This window comes from Platichthys flesus, chromosome 17, assembly GCF_949316205.1.
Source record: "Platichthys flesus chromosome 17, fPlaFle2.1, whole genome shotgun sequence".
Lineage (NCBI taxonomy): Eukaryota > Metazoa > Chordata > Actinopteri > Pleuronectiformes > Pleuronectidae > Platichthys > Platichthys flesus.
In genome coordinates, this window is record NC_084961.1 from 10,161,691 (window position 1) to 10,179,662 (window position 17,972).

A 17,972-nucleotide genomic window follows, 5' to 3' on the forward strand; every position below is an offset into this window, starting at 1 on the left:
TCCTTTTCGTGACACTAATCTATTCCAACAACGCCAATGTGCTGGTTTGTGCCATCCATCACCCCCTGGTCTGTGCAAGAGGAACGTGTGAGGAGGCACAATAAGACGCAGACAAAAAAAACACACCCACCCACCCACCCACCCACCCACACACACACACACACACACACCCACACACACACACACACACACACACACACACACACACACACACACACACACACACACACACACACACACACACACACACACACACACACACACACACACACACACACACACACACACACACACACACACACACACACACACACACACACACACACACACACACACACACACACACACACGCACACACACACACACACACGCACACACGCACACACGCACACGCACACGCCTCGCTTTGGTCACAACACAGCGTCGTGCTTCAAACGCTTCCCACTGGTTTGGACAACAACAACAACAACAACAAAAAGCTTGAGCTGGAACAACAGCGCGACCTGCTGCTGTGCATGTCAGCCGTCGTGGGCGTCATAGATGTGATGGTTACGAAAAAAGAAACTCAGATGAGATGACGTCAAACCAGAGGGGGGGGGGGGGAATCGTGGGGTCATCACATAGAGAAAAACAATATTCACACTCACATTCACACCCATGGTCAATCTAGCGTCAAAAATAATCCCGACAACAATCTTCGGACTGTGGGAGGAAGCGGAACTTCCTGGAGGAAGTGAAAGCTACACACAGAACGGCCTCAAGGAACCAGCTTGCTGTGAAGCGTCAGTGTCTAGTAACCCATTTACATCTGGCTCATATCTGCAATGGAAATGGTCAAATGACTCCGCGGTAGACACGGCTCCGATCGGCAGCGACGGAAACATGGCACCTAGGTGAACACACTCATTTGGCAAGACAGAGAGGCGAGAGAGTGCCTCCGTTTTCTGTGCGTTCCTGCCGTCGAACCTGACGTCTCGGCAGAAAATGAATCTGCAAAGCACATTATGTTGGCTGAAGTTTCAATAATGGTGCTCTTATAGTTTGTCAGCATTCTGCCCGTGTAATTCCATGTCAAATATGTTTAAGCCTGGTTGATGTGCATATTGATGTTAATGCCGAGGACAAAGAAGGCGAAGAACCATGAATTCTGCACAACAGCCAGATTCCCAGATTTACATTCGGTATATTCAGCTTTCGTACGTTAAGACTCTTTTGACAACGCTGTCATGGCTCAGCGTTGAGTCGGTTAAGAGCAATTGGTGAGGCGCCACTTTCATCCATTAAAATTTAAATTATTTATCTACCCTCCACAGCTCCGACGTAAGGAGTCCCTGTATCTGGATATTTCAATTAAACAGAATAGAGCGGTGAGGGGGTGAATGTAACTAAGAAAGTGCTGTGAAAAGCAGCTCTTATCTCTCGGAGTGAAAGCCTTGGGGACCTGTTTAACAGCATCAGTGTGCGCTACAAAGAACAGCACACAGTGCACTGTAGGCAAGCAGGATACACACGCACTCAATGTACATACTCATCCTTCAAATACACTAATTTGTTCTTCTAACGCCTGCATTATGCAGAGTGAACGGGCGCCAACACACACACACACCAAACAAAACTACTATTGACTATTCCATGTAAATTCCCAGATACACACACAGATCCCATCTGGAGATTCCTTCCTTCAATCCTCTTCGCGCTGCATGAGTGATGCAGATCAATGCCAGCTGTTGCTGCTAAGTGTTGTTGTTTCCACACTTGGAGAGGTAGCGCCGCATGGCCAAGCAAAATGTCACAGGAGCTCCTTCCCAACAACAACCCGCTCCACCTGAGGTGCAGTGCGGCCTGTATGGAAGACCGGAGTGCAAAGCCACCTGGGAAATCTCCATTTAGGGTGAGCCTATCAGGACCCGCTGATTAAAGCCAAGTGATGACCTTGGTTTGTGCATAGCAGCAATTTGTTGTTTTATTGTGACACAGTTGCTGCAGCGAGAAAAAAAACACAACATTCTATATTAATTGTCTCGGGAGGAATGAGCAGAATTGGTTCTGATCTATTCAAGGGCATCAAAACAGGTATTATTACATTATATGAAATAACGCTCATCAAGGAGCAGCAGCATCCTGGTGGTTTCAGATGATGCATCATCGCTGGGTAGAAAAAAATTCTGAGGAGTCACTTATTAATGCATTTAAATGTGTTTCAAGTTGCCCTGGGAAACTAATTCATTTGCGTTCTCCATAAAAAATGCAAACATCATCCATTTAGGTCAGTTGCAGCAAAAGTGCAAGTTTGACATAGCACACAGAGCGAGGCCATTCTGCTTCTACAGAGAGCTGCGGCATTTAACAGAAGGTTTTGCTGCAAATACATCGATTCTCACAGCGTGCAGTGGGATTCAGGGATTGTTCTGTCTGAGCCAACTGGGACTTGAGTAAGAATCTCAAACTATAGAATATCAAGCAGGACGAGGAAACCAGATACAAAGAACGATACTTCTTCAATAATACCTCAGATTATTTATTCCGGTGCACGCCTCAGCATCCTGCATTGTTAGCAGTTTTGCTAAATGTTGTGTAGCTCTTGATTCTGCAAACTATTTGCTTTAAAGTGTTAATGGCATATAGCCTCTGGGGGCCATGGCCAATATTTGGGGGCTTCCAGTGGAGACAGATATCCAGGCCAAGACTCTGCCTTCCGTTCACTGTACACTGTTTACTGTCCCAGCTAGTTTCTTTAATCACACTGGTCGAATATTTCTCCACACAAAACACAAACAGAGTTTTAGGTCCAGGCGACATTTTGGCTAGTCTCTATTAAGAGCTGCCAATGGCCGATGGACGATGCATTTCAGTTAATTCTGCTCCAACTCATTTGCTCTCCAAACAAAGGTACCTGCGGGCAACCAAAGCCTGCTCAAACTTGATTGGTCAAACTGAAAACAGAAGCCAGAAGGCTTCAAGCCCCAAAATGCTGTTCCTTGCCTTCAAATAGAGACGAGACAGTAATTCATGTGAGTGTGACTTTGATGCAGCCTTCCTCTACTTTTCATTGTTGGTAGAAGAAGTTCTGACTAATACACATGTGTGTTTGTCTCCCTTCATGACATGCACCATCACCCAAACTCAAATATACATCCAAAACAGATTATTGTATGAAACCAATTCCCAGTATGCATCCACAATAGGTCGCACCCACACACAAGAGCCTTTGTGGAGACAAAATAGTCTAAATACATATTGTGAACTGTGCAAAACGTGCACACACACAAGCCTTTATAAATGCCCGCTTATTTATAAACAAAAACAGAGACCTAGAATAATTAAAAGATAGACAAATAACTCAATTAAAACAAGAAAATTAGACCTTACTCGTCCTTTCCCTGCTGATTTCTAGGGAGCTGCTGTGGCGATGAGACAACAGCATCATTATCTTGATCCACAGCAAAAGCACAATGTTAGCTCTGCATCTCTGCTCGTGCGACTCTGATGGTTTGACGCTAATGGCTGACGATCTCCCTGGTCTGATTAGTAAGCGTGGCTTTGCTGTTGTCAGTGTGAGTGGGCCAACGCTGCCTGAGATCACAGATCCCCCCTTTAGGGCACACACAGAAACACACACTCATGAAAAACACAAAGAGGTCCCTGAACAGACACAAAGGTTGGCATCCTTCCCTCTGCTCTTGCTAAACACTTGCATGCAAACAACATACAGGCAAAAACAACACACATGTGGAACATGTGCATGCTCCCACAGTGCCGATACACATGTGTAGAAACACAACAAGGCTTTGCTTTATGTGAAAGCATAAAGCAAAAGCTTGTTGAGGGAGTGGGAGGGTGAGGCAGCCAGGCAGAGAGATATAAATAGCCTGTCTGAATTCAACAAAAGAGGTGGAGGGGGGTCGAGAGACACGGGTGAGGAGGTGGAAAGAGAGAGAGAGAGAGAGAGCAGGAGGGAGAAAGAGAGAGACAAAAAAGACGAGATATAATGGACTGTGGGGATGGGAAGAGGTGTGGAAAGATCTGGCCAGTGGGAGAGGTACATAAAACCAGTATGGAATAAAAACAAAAGCTGCAGGTCTCAAGGAGAGGAGAGGAGAGGAGTGGGGGATGGTGAACGGAGTCCTGATACGTGTCATACATGTGCCTTCCCATGCAAAGCACGCCAGCAGCCGTCACGGTTGTTGGCACATGGCGGCATGTGCAGCGCTTTCACCAACTGGCCTTAGCTGCTTCCTGGAATCCAACCCGCGGCGTCCGCCCAAAAAAACCTTTTGGCTCCCGCTTGCTTATGTTTTTGTCGCATCACTTGCGACTGGATGCATCAGCACCCATTTCATTAATCATGTATGCGTGCATGTTAACCTTCTGGCAAAGTGGGAGAACGGCCCAGATGCTAAAGAGCCGCGCTGGAAATCATTTGCATTGATTTGCATTAAGTTTCCTTAATTGATTTGCAGAGAACGGCCTTGAATGAAAACAAATCTGAAATGAAGACTAAACGCTAAATCTAAAGAGTCTTAAATAGTAAATAAATATAACTGATTCATGAGGGTTGATGAGAGGGACACACAGCTTCAGTTCTGAGAATTACCCCGTGAATAATCCCACATGGGACAGGTTAGTCTTCAACATGGCTGAACAAAGCAGATTATCTACTCTCCTCTGATTCACCCTGGTCTGAGCAAAAATGTCAAACACCAATAAAAAAAAAGCGTTTACTTTACATGAGTACTTGTCTTATTTATCTGAAGTGCTCATCCAGAGAGACTCACAAGGTTCAAGGGTTCTTCCTTTTTTTACAGGACACGTGACTGGAAACAACAGGCTCACCATTTCGGGGACACTCATTGAAGTGTGACTTCACCCCTCAGCTCTGAGCTTAACTCCACCTACTCCATAATAGAGGTGAAGATCTTATCCCCTCTAGAATCCCCTGGAGCAGGCATTAGTGTGGTGGAGGACCATGGAGGTCCTGATGCGCACCACTTAAAGCCATCAGCTGCAGGCCCAGTTATGCCTGAAGACGCAGCTCCAGGACCTGAGCATGTTGCCTCGTGAAAAATGCAGATTGCAAAAGAAGAAGAGGGGTCCCTATCAAGGGACATGCTGCCATCTGCAACCATTGCCGCAGTATGAGGGTCTGAGGGAGGAGGACACAGTCCGGTGGAGCTGCTACAGCCGTCAAAAGCACAGGTGTGAACCACTGCACCATAGATGACTTTTGATCAGGAAGAAGTATATTTGAAAATGAGCATGATAAGATTGGTACTGAGGAGGTTTACAGCGTAAAAAAGTTCCCATGCTTTGGCCTCGCAATTTCAGAAGGATTTTAAATAGTAGGGGCTGCGTTGATCCATTTCCACACCACGACATGTAAGAACTCAATATGAGCACCAGCGGGGACACGTATCATCACAGTACAGTCACAAATTTGGGTTTCGGCTCAAAAGACATTTTTGAGAAATAGGCTCGTTCACTTTCTTGTTGAGAACGAGGAGACTGATATCACTTTATTCAGTATCTATTCATCTCTTCAATATGAAGCTGAATCCAAAAGAATGAAAGCAGCTAGCCTGGCCCTGACCCGGGAAAAATTACGGTGAATCACTTTCGTAAATGTTTTTGCGAGAAATAAACAAACAAAAAGAGGAAGAGTAGATATTAAAAAAACTGTATAATACATTCAGTTTGTTATTCTTTTACTAGCTCCACCAACAAGGTTATGTTTCCACCCAAGTTCAATGGTTTGCATGTTGGTTTGTTTGTAAACAAGATAACACAAAAACAAATGGGTTCAGGAAGGAACCCATTTAATCTGGATCAAGACATTTCTTTTCAACATTCTCATTAACTTCTAAGGAAATAAGTCATGGTCTTGGCAATGATAATAATGCATTTGACTCTGTGCAAGTTATACTTTGTTTATTTTTATTTGTTTATAATTTGTCAGTAAATACTGAAAGCCCATAACGATTCTCAAAACTCAGATTGCACTGTGTTCAATTTGAATTGACAGAAAACATAGAAAAGCAGCTTCATAAATATTAAAGAATTCATCGATAATTAAAACAAATAAACTGCAGAATTCAGCACATGTTAAAATAGAAGGTTACCTGGTAAAAGAGTATAAAAGGACATTGGCTGGATATTGACATACAGTGAATTGACCAAAACAAATGAAATCAGGTACTGGCAGTCCTGTTGTACAGTGTGGAGCTGACCTCACTCTAATCCTGTGTCAGACCCCTTTGGCTAAAACACTGGTTGAAGCTCATCCAGGGCTGACACGCACGCACATGTGCACGCACGCACAGACACACACACACACAGTGTGGAGTGTAGAAGAGCCGTAGCAGTGGCATTGAATTCCTCTGGTGACAAATGGTGGGTGTTGGTGATGTGAAGTAATCCCATTCACAATAACAAAGCCCAACCCCCCACCACACACACACGCACACACGCACGCACACACACACACACACGCACACACAGATTGTACACTGGAATACAGATGATGCCTGTGTTGGATGGGGGTAGGTGAACAGAGGATGTGTGTATGCATGCATGTAGTTGTGGGGGTAATCTAGCAGATTATGCGTGTGTGCGTGCATGTGTGTGTTAATGAAAAGAGTGGGATGTGGATCCTTGTCTAACCTGCTTACGCCTCGTCAAGTCTGCATGGCCCCATCTGTCCCTTCCCTTTCTCTTCCGCTCTACTCGAGTCTCATCCTCTCCATCTCTCCCTACCTTTTTCATCCTCACTCCATCCTCTCCTGCTCCCCTGCAGCCAGGCAACAACACAAGCGCTCCCCTCTTCCTCCCTTACTACCACCGACCCTCGCTCCATCCACCAATCCACGCTAGCCCCCTCGAAAACAACTCTCTCCTTCTCATACTCATTTTCCATTCTTGGTACTTACACGTCACCTCCATGTTTCCCAGTGGGTGTGATACTCTCCACAGTGACTGATGAATCCTCGTGCTTTGGCCAGAGAAGGAGTGTCCAGTGCTCGATGGGAGACAGGGATGGCTGGATGGATGGATGGAGGGAGCAGATGGCTCCTTGGAGGAGCGGTGCAAATTATTGTGGACAGTGAGCGTCAGTGTTAGCCACAATAAGGGAAGAGCCGTCTGTCAACACAGTTTGTACACCTCTTCCTTTAGTCTCCTCTCTTATTTCCTGGCTTGGTTGATGGCTCCTTCAGTTTTCCTGCTTGATTCTTTCTTTTAGCGTATTGTGTTCAAATGAAAACACTCCTTGCTTCTTCTCAGACAAACTCTTCTTATCTACCCTCCACTACGATATTTCTGTCTGCCTCCCTCCCTCCCCCTGTGACTCTAAGAGCATCAGCCAGGCTGCTCAGCCTCTCTTATGTTGATCTCCGGGCTTATGCCCTGATTGGACACACGCCATGATCAGAGACGCCAATGGTGGCGCAGCAAGCGGATCACATGATAAGTGTGTGCATATGTGTGGGAGAGAGAGGTTTAGATGGAGGGGGAGGAGGGAAGGATGACAGAAGAGGTGGAGAAGAAGGAGGAGGGGTATTTTGAGTGGCTGTAAGCCGCTACATTGTTTTTTTTGTTTTTTCTAGAGTGAGAGAGAGAGAGAGAAAAAGAGAGAAAGAGAGAGCGAGAGAGATGAAGGTTTCCGTTCTCCTCCTGTGGGGAGGAAGAGGAGGAGGAGAAGCTCTCGGCGCAGATGTTTGGATGAAGAGACAGGCAGCCGTACAAGACCGAGCCTCTGATCGCCTGATGTGCACGTAAACCCGAGCGTGCCCACATGCTGCGGAGAAGCGGCTCCATCACACACAAACAGAACCGGAGTGTGGTGCGGCGAGGCAGCGGTAATTGGACAGGAGTTGCTATGGAAACAGGGGAAACGGTTGCTTGACGGCCGGCATTGTGCCCTGGAAGCATCACACTTGCCTCCATTAAACACACACTCGTACAGTATACAGATTGTGTACAAACAGCACACACAGAAACAAAGAAACACAAACACAAACACACCTCGTTCTTTACAACCATGTGTTTTACGAATCACATTTAGGAAACAAAAAGGACAGAGTGTATGGTGGCTTTACCAGTGTGTGTGTGTGTGTGTGTGTGTGTGTGTCTGTGTGTGTGTGTGTGCAGGCTTAAGAGCTTCATTGTTTGAGATTCATTTAAGCCTTTGTCAAAATGACCATGTTTTCATGTTAAGACCCGGTGTGTGTGTGCGCGTGTCTTTGTGTACATACAAGGTTCAGTCAGCCGTGAAGAGCCAGCCAATGAGAAAGCCATCAGCGCCTTAGAAGTGTGCGCACGCGGGGCCACAGCGCCGCGTCACGTCGTGCACACCCAAACATTAATACAACCTGAACAAGGTCTTTGAGTATTCCACACCTCAGAGGAGCTCTGTGCTTTCTGGATCTGGCAGCGACCGCAGGAGCTGCAGGAGAATCACAGCCGTGCACTATCTGCATTTTGAAGTGGACAGCCTGAGAATTATCCTTGACACAGCTCATTATCCTCCTACACATCTTAAAAGAGGATATATCCTCATTTACTGAATGCACAGGCACTGAATGGCAACACACATAATAGCTCCAGAGCAGACTAGTCCTTTCACAGCGCAGCCAGAATCCCTTTGATAAAAAAGATAAATCTGTCACATTGTGCTGTTGACATTTCTCTGTCGAGCTGAATGTTAATGAGAAAAATCTCTCAGGATCGTGTGCGTTTAAAAAACTGAAGCATATTTGTTCTAACTATCTTTTCCCGTTGGTGATTAACAAACTCTTATAGACCAAGGCCTTATCTACAACACTGCTGATGTATTTTGGAAGAGCTGTTTTGCCCCCTCGTTTAAATAAGAAATGTCTGTCCTCATGACCTTCGATTCTAAAAATCTCCATCCACACAAGAACCCCAAAAAACGACGACAAACGCCCGAACAAGCAAGCTGCGCCAGTAGGTGGCGACAAAGCCTACATCAACGAGTAATATTGGGCGGGGATTTAGCTGCAAACTTTGAATTAGACCTCGCTGTGCAAACCAAACAGAGAAACCGGTTTATAGCCGCCATTGTTTTTGTTGGGTCTGGCAACAAAGTAAGCTGTGATTGTTTCTCAAATGATCCGTTTTACATGAACACACCGGTACACAGAAACTGGAGCCGTTCAAAATATGCACTTTGGAAAATGTTATGACTTAATGTCTACAAGAGGCCCAACAGAGGAAATATCAGCAACGGTGTGGACGGGACGTGAGTCTCTTTGAGGAAGCCATTAAAACAGACTCATACAACACCAGTGTCTGATTATCTCTGCCCTTGAAATCAGTGGCAGAGAGATGTGTTACTGAACATATTTCTGAACCAAACCTCTTGCCATAATTATGATTATGTCATTCATTATGATAAATATGTATATTCAAATCACTAACCTTTTTAAGATTCCTTCAAAACTTACAAACATGTTCTTAATTTTAAAATTCTCTCACCCCAAACCAATTATTTGCTTCTTTCCTGTTCTTATAAAGATACGATATAATAAAAATACAAGATAACTAGCCCAGTGCATATGGTGGAATATATTGCATTTTCAATGCATTTGGCAACTAGGCCCTGGGTTGTCGCAGTGACCAGAGCGATATCGTGGGTCAGAAATTTGCTTCTGTTGGCAACAAACATTGTTTACAATTCTAAAAGAGTTCTGACTAAATTATTCATGACTGCATCATTCTCTGCCTCCTAATGTACCAACTCAAGTGAAGGATGTGTGAGTGGAGCTCTGTATCGCTCTGTATTCACTAAGCCTTGCCCACCTTTCAGCAACTGGGAATCTGAACAAATCCCCCTCCTCATTACAGCCCACACATCGTTTTCCATTTCACATGTTGTAGTGCGAAAGCTAAAGATGCTTTAATCTGATCTCAATTGACTTTCAATGTTTTTGTTTTGCATGTTCCTTAAACCTAGATTGGATGACTAGCTTTATCGACTATGTGAAGCACTTAAAACTCACATCCTTCTCATTAATATTGAAATTGAACAAACTAATGCTCAGGATTTAATGGGATCTATGTCAAGCGTTTCCTTTGTGTATTTTTCCGCCTCTCCATTGTTAAGATGTTTTACTTGATGGGATTTCTAGTCAGTGACTGTTCTGGCTACAGACAAACAACTCTGTGTCGTGATGACAGAATTAGGTAGAAAATGACAACTTTCAGACATCATCACAGGGGCCGACGTCTCCAGAGTGTTTCCAAGTTCATAGCAGTTACTAACAGAGCCGCTGCGTTTGAGGCAGGGAGCGCGGAGCCCAGTGCGCAACATTTAGCTGATAGGAAGTCCCGAGAGACCAAACAGTCTTACAATCGACAAGCTGCTGCTGAATTTCAAACTCCCGAGGTACCGTGTGATGAAAGAGAATGTTGGAGAGGAAGGAGGGGAGAAGGAAGGGAAGCATCATCTATCCCGGCCCGATCGAAATTGACTCTCGCCTCTTGAGGGAGGGGTGTGAAGGACGGGATTGGGTAATAGGATTGCTCACTATAGGGGAGATGTCTGTACACTATGCAAGTTTTGTTCTCAGCCCCCCCCCCCCCCCCCGAGGCTGCACTTTAAGTGGAGCAGAACATGAGAGGAGGTAGTCTTTCTAAGCCTATTAGAGACGGTCTCATCACTCCTGGTACAACGGCCATTATGTAAACTCCAACTTTTGGGACCACTTATTTTGCATTTAAATCATCGGACTAATTGATGTACATCACAAATCCCCCTGTGTCACAATGGAAATGGGGAAAAAAACAACCACATGTAATGGAAAACCATTGCAACAGTTCTAAAGAATAATCCAGCCATTATCTAATCATCATCCTTTTACCTGCAGGTGGAAATCACCTGCAGGTAAAAGGACCTGTATCTCCCTCTGCAGTGATCAACAGTCCTGTAATGTTTCCTTCCAACAATTCACAAACAAAAACGAAACTTTCAGTCATTTCAAACCAGGAAATTGCTTCTGTTTCCCAGAAGCAAAACCTGAAGAGTTACTTGAGGGACATCAAAACATCACAGCCGTTGCTCCAAAAGAGGAGCAGCTAAAAAAAAAAAATCAATCCACCATGTAAGACTCAACAAACAACAATAATCACTCAGACTCACCTTCATCCCACTGAGGTTTTCCTTCAAAACTAGCTCTCACTGAAGGCAATGCAACTCAACCATCACCAAAATCACTCCATTCACAGAACAAAAATAAGAAGTGCCAGCTCTTCAACATTTATCAGTGGGATGCTGGAGGCTTCATGTAGCACAGTTTGTTTCCATTTAGAGTAGAGAGACCTCTTGGACCAAGGACTGAAACCTGCAGAGCAAACGCAGAATGACGGAATGGCTCACTTGTGTGTGAGCCACTTTTCCAAAGCTGATCAAAGCCTGTAGATATGAGTTTGTCAGCAGCGACTTGGACACGTGGTGGCTTGAAGCTCACCGTGGTCTGTTTGATGTTAGAGTCCATAAAATAATCATAATTAGTTTAACAAAGCAGGGAAAAGCCACAGCGTGTCTGTTGACTGCTACAACTGATGCCCAACTGAATCCACAACACACAATATCTGTCATAAACACCCCATTACTATCACCGTCTGGCTCTAACACACAAACACACACACACACACACATTTTTACTTTGTGAGGCGAGTCAACGTTAGCCAGGAAGTTTTTCATCCTCATCAGTCCAATGAGCTCCAAATTAAGACATAGGAGCCTAATCAGGGGCTCAGCCAATGGAGGCAGCTAATGTTTCATCTCAGGGGAACAAAAACAACAATGTACATAAATATTATAACACACGAAAAAGTCCATAAGATGAGCGTGAGCAGTTCCCCCTGTCAATGTGCATCAATATGAAGAAGTAGCTGCCAGTTTCACAATTGGAATCTTTCGTTTAAAGGTTTCTGTCACCCGTTTCCAGCTGTAAGGAGTCCATCAACATCACATTATGTCACATCACTCAATCATACGAGCATACATATATATATATATAAAAACATATATATATGTAACTATCATGTATTCTTTAAACTGTCACATTGCCATTGTGAATGCTCTCCAAACTCAAACCTAGTTACAATTAGACCGTAGTAGGTAGGATGACTGGAACTGGGACACAGTGATGGATTTTATTCAGCGGACCCTCCCACCTCCCAAACACACACACACATATAGATCAAACGTACCTTGTTGAAGTCTTCACTTGTGGCTCTCATCTCCTTCCAGGTCTTGTTGAGCAGCTGGATGGAGATGCAGAAGAATTCCTCAAAGGAGCGGTCGTGGGTGAAGAACATGGGGTGGAAGTCGTGGCAGTTTTCACTGGCTGTGGACACAAGAGAGATGCACCGTCACCTACAGCCGCAGTCTGAGTCAAACACGTTCCAGTGCTTACGCAAAAAGAGTGAAACCTGGTTCTAGTCCAGAACCCAATGCAAAATCTTAACACGTTTCGATTAAGTAGAGTTTTGAAAAACAATCTAATCCTGTTGTCACCAATATTCCAGTTTTTTTTAGCTGCCTTTAAACTAGCTCCATTTCCCATAAACCCAAGAGATTCATGGGCTAGAGTCCATGAGTTAGTCAAGGGGTTTCAGTCAGTTCTGCAATAACTGAAGGACTTGGAAGACACACACACACACACACACACACACACACACACACACACACACACACACACACACACACACACACACACACACACACACACACACACACACACACACACACACACACACACACACACACACACACACACACACACACACACACACACACACACACACACACACACACACACACACACACACACACACACACGCGACTACTGCAAGAAAATATCACTCAACCAGAAAACGTTACAGAGGAAGTCATCAAATAACTGCTGCTGAAAGGTTCAGGATTACATTTGAAGTGGTAAATGGATTTGAAGATCATACAAGATCATTCTGACACACGAGCGTCGACGAATAAATCAGCAGTCGGCGAAGGCAAGACTCATATTCAAAATAACTAATTTATTCTGATAACAGAGTAATATGAGATTAGAGAGACTTTTCATGGGAGATAATCTAATTGGCCTGGGAGGGATTCTCTGATTATACATTACAGACGTGGCAGGAAGTTAATGCGTTTATAGGCCATTTCGTAGACACAACCACAGAGAATGAGATATCGTTCCCCAACGAGGCACGGCTCTGTGTAATTGAAAATTTAGCTCCTCATCAACTTCAAAAACAAAATATTCCTCGGAGATAAATTGTGACCAGCGAACACTGTTCTAAATGGATTAAGTTGGGATTTTTCATTTTGCAGAGCCAGAGGTGGTTTATTTTATTTATTAGCAGCGTAACCGAGGCATTCCAGTCCCCGCTATTTGCGCGAGGGCGTGTTTGTAAAATCCGAGCGAGAGGAAAGAGGACCAGACAGAGCTCTTGAGTGCCGAGACCACATTAACCAGGAGATACCATCACAAGGCTTGACAGTCACTTGAACTAAATTTGTCCCCCTCTCGTCTCGGCAAGACGAGAGGCCGTCCTGTGCCAAAGGTTGGTTCAATTAAAGAGTTTACACACGCAGCGGCGGGGCGGTGGCTCACCACGAGCAAAGCCATGAAATTGGATGGAAGGGGGTCAGGCAGCAATTGAAACTTCACAGTGTAATGAGTGATGGCCGGAGGCGACCTGAGCCGTGATACGGAGCGATGGATGGGAGATTAAGGGGAAGGGCGAGGTGGAGAAATCCAGGGGGCTCGTGCTCCCAGTGCCGGCAGTCGATCAGGAAACTGATGGAGGTGAGCCAAAACAGATGCTGACTGGCTGCTTAGTCAACAGTAAACTGCGCTCAGGGACAGAAGAGGGGGAAAAAAGCAGGAGAGAAACGAAAAAGGGCAAATTAAAGAAAAAACTTCCTCAGTCAAATACCCTTTCCGGCCAACTTGCAAAACCTCTCGTTAGGGTTGGAGTTTGTTGTGACCTCTGAGATACATGGACTGTTTGTTGATAGACAGCACCCTGAGTAGGCAAGATGAGTGGAATAACATGTCAAGGCTTATTTGGGAGATACGGTTAGTGAGCAATCTCGTGTGGCCTGAACAGATATTTCTCCATCCTGGGGTTCTGCGAGGCCCATGCTGAGCTTTGGACAGTTTTATTAAACTCTCACAGGAACCAGCAGGACATGTGAGACCAAACATCAATATAGTCGTTTGATGCTCATAACTGCTGGTCAGTAGTCTGCAATCCCCAATTTTTCAATCTGGTATTCAAATTTACATAAATCACCGTTTGTGGTTCTGAAATTAAATCAAAGAATAACCTACACTTGCTGTCCTGCGGTTGCATGCCTCCGCCAACCAGTGCAGACTGACCCACAGGAGGTCACGGTGAAATCGAATCAGTCCAACATTGAGTTCAAAATTTAAAGAAATTCCCTGAAGGCAATCTTGAGATGTCCCATTCAAGAGGCCAGGAATATGTCTAGTGAGGCCACCACGACCTTGAACTTTAACCTTTGACCAACCAAACCTAATCGCCGGAACAGAGGCATAATAAATCATATACGCATCACACTAGAGATGTATTCCCTTCAATGGAAATCAAATATTGTTCAGATGGTTCCTCCTAATGGTGCTGCAATAATACTGTTCCCATCAACTTAATGTATTGCACTTTGATTTCTCTTTCTGTCCACTTCATCTCAAACCTGCTACATTGGGTTTAAGTCCGGAGACTGTGCTGCTCTTCAAACATGTGAAACCACTGTTTCCTCTAATTTAGTCTCAATAAAAACAGGGAAAATCTGGGTTCTCTAAAACCCTTGTGCTTTTCACAAACAGTGTTGTGTATTCTAATAGTCTCTCCGCAAACTTACCCCAATGGTTCCAGAGTGTGGATCACTGCATATTTCATCAAACAAACATAATTCACCCGCGCTGAGGAAATAATTTAAGAGGGGAAGTCTGGGTCAGCTGCTCTGCATCTTTTCTGCAGACTCCAGCGATGAAAACACAGCAGTACACTGGTTGTAGTATTTGTATCGATGGGAATACTGTTGTCTAGAACATACAGTGTAGCCTGTTTTCAATTGATTTTTTTAAACCCCACCCCTCAAGATATCGTGACATGTAGATGTTTCACTTTGACCCTTAGGGGTGAGTGTAAAAGAAGCTACGATTTTGACTGAATGTGGATGTAAACGCTCTGGAAGTCAGCGTTTTAACTTTATAGTTACACAGAAATACAGAGCCAGAACACCATCTTAACAAACTGCACTAGACTTCATTGGGCCTTGAGAAAACACCAACCGTTTGAATGTGTCCTACTATATAGCTCTTTCAAATAAGTAGTCCACATATGGGAGAACCAAAAATCAACAACTTCTTTTGCGGAGGCTGCAGCTTCTTTCCAACCGGCTGGAATGTCACAGTTGAATCTTCCTCAACAATTCACAAATGCACTTAAAATGATCTGCCTGAGCAGAGATGGTACTAAGTGAGTGCAAAGTCATGTTGCTGTGATTAGGTAACTATTGCTTTAAGGCTTTTAACCAGAGCAATGCTCCAGTACCATCATGACTGACGCAGAGGCCGCAATGATAAAACTAAACACCATGAAATTCTGTAACATACAAAACACTGAGTGACGCGGTTTTGTAGCTGGATTGACTGGATTAGTGACCTTAATCTGAGTGTGACTACAGCAAAATGTGTGTGTGTGTGTGTCACATTCAAGACTGCATGCATGTGAATGACAATGCAGACACAGAAATAAAAAATTTATGTATGTATGAATGTATGTATGTATACTATAAAAACAATAAACTTAAAATACAACAGATAAATTATTGACTCTTTTTTATAGAACACTATTAGTATTAGTACTACTTTGAAGTAGTACTAAGGACTGATGAGTGAGGGAATCAAGCAGTGATGACCTACAGAGTAATTCATTGTCGTTTTTGTCCCTTAAAAGTTTAGCTGTATGATACAAACACTAGAGAGGCGGTGGACTAGTGGCAGAAACTTGGACTATGGGCAGAAAAGGTCTCTGGTTCGTCTCTGGTTCGACTCCACGGAGAGACAACAAAAAGACGAACCTGGATTGATCTGTCCAAAAATCCAAGAGGATTCTCCCTACCCTGTCTAGTGCCCCTGAGCAAGGCACCTAACTCCCCCAACACCTGCTCCCCGGGCGCCGTACATGGTTGCTCAGTTCTCTGTGTGTCCTGCACCAGATGGGTTAAAAGCAGAGGTTACATTTCCCTACAATTGCATGAGTGTGCCTGTGCATGTCTGTGCATGTGTTTGGGAGAAATAAATGTATCTTAATCTTAATCTTGTTGAAAAGGCATCTACCGACACCCGTGTATCATAAAAAGCTACCAAACCTCGTGAGGCAGTCTCCTAATTGGTTGAAGCAAGTTATGTAAAACCTCTTTTCATTCCTTCCACCTGAGATACAGCCGTCTCCCACAGGCAGGCTGACGTGGTCATCGCGATGGGCTGGACAACTGGACACATCGAGTGCCCGGGGAGTCTGACACTTTTTGATGGATGAGTCACACAGCCTGGGTCACGCACACAGACACACATGAACACACACATGCACACACACACACTGAATTCTATTTGGAGCTGGATGACACGCCACGGAGCAGCGGGGTAGATATGAACTCTCTCTCCGTTTAAATCACAATTCTTGACGCTTTTCGGCCGAGCATATGGGTCCGGAGGAGGGAAATTTGGACGGATGGCAAATGGGCTGCGATGACTTTTTCTTTGCCCACAATGGTTTTCATCCATCTGCACAGACAGATGTTGGGTCCCTGTACCACCCATGAACTAGGTAACATGACACTGCGATGACCAGTTTACGCTGTGCTGGACCATATGTCTGCATGGACCTCATGAATCTTTAAAATCGATAGACAGAAAAGATTTCAGGGTACATCTGGTTATGTGACACATAGGTGAAAAGAAATACATCTATTTTTCCTCCTAATCTAAGGGGACTGTTGGCAGAGGTATTGTTATTTCTACATGAAGAGTCACTAATCATGGGTTAACGTCCGTCTTTGGACCTAACCCTAACCCTAACCCTTAATTACACTTGCAAACTTTTGAAAAAGTTATGTCGTTATTGACGTGTGTACGCATTTCTTTTCAATGGAGAAAACATCAAGAGGGAAATGTCCAATATTCATATCTTGGGAATTACAACTGGGAGGCTAACGTGATGGTCTGTCTGCCTCGGTAGCTCAAGCTCTTCATCAGAACCACATGACACGAATGCGTCATGAGCTCTGTAGGCCGAGTGTCGTTCCAAGTCATTGGTTTCAGACAAATTAGACACATCGGTGCAGTGATGCTCCACAACATCGCACTATATCATCATAAAGACAAAATGACTCAGAGGCTGCAGACGCTTCTCCTCTCCTGTCATTTCTCTCCCCTTCTACCCGTCCACCGGGACCTGCTCGTGTTCGAGCTGAGGTCAGGGGTCACTGCAATTTCCCCTGCTGTGGATGTGTGACTTTGTTTGTGTGTATGTGTGCGTGTATGTGTGTGTGTGTGCCTAAGTGCGGGACAGCTGTCGCCTGTCATGCTCCAACCCCAGTCCGTTCAACGTGAGACCTCCGGTGGCTCGCTGACGTCAACTCGAGAGCTAATTACTCAACTGGCCACCACTCACATGACTCCTGGGCACGACAGAGGTGACTAAGCATGTGTGTGTCTGAAAGTGTTTTGTGTCTGTGGCTGTGTGTCTGTTTGTGCCCCTCCTCTGTATGTGTGAGCGAGACGTGGGGCCGAATGCCACCCTGACACCTGTCAAGGTCCAGTGTGTATATGTTTGTGTGTGGGCATAAAGTGAAACAACCCTCAGAATCACCTTGCAGCTATGCCACATGATGAATACACAGTGAAAGGTGTCAT

General features: G+C 44.7%; 1 protein-coding gene across 3 annotated transcripts in view; it reads right to left on the reverse strand.

Moving 5' to 3' along the window:
• The window catches only part of elmo1 (engulfment and cell motility 1 (ced-12 homolog, C. elegans)), a 107,642-nt gene that overhangs the window by 18,992 nt on the left and 70,678 nt on the right, over nucleotides 1-17,972 (reverse strand). For 2 of the 3 annotated variants that reach the window (XM_062409205.1, XM_062409204.1), the window contains exon 16: nucleotides 12,229-12,365. In XM_062409205.1, coding sequence (XP_062265189.1) covers nucleotides 12,229-12,365 — 137 coding nt within the window. Of the gene's footprint in view, nucleotides 1-6,923; nucleotides 7,330-12,228; nucleotides 12,366-17,972 lie in introns of those variants that run through there. The other variant, XM_062409206.1, reaches the window with a different exon arrangement.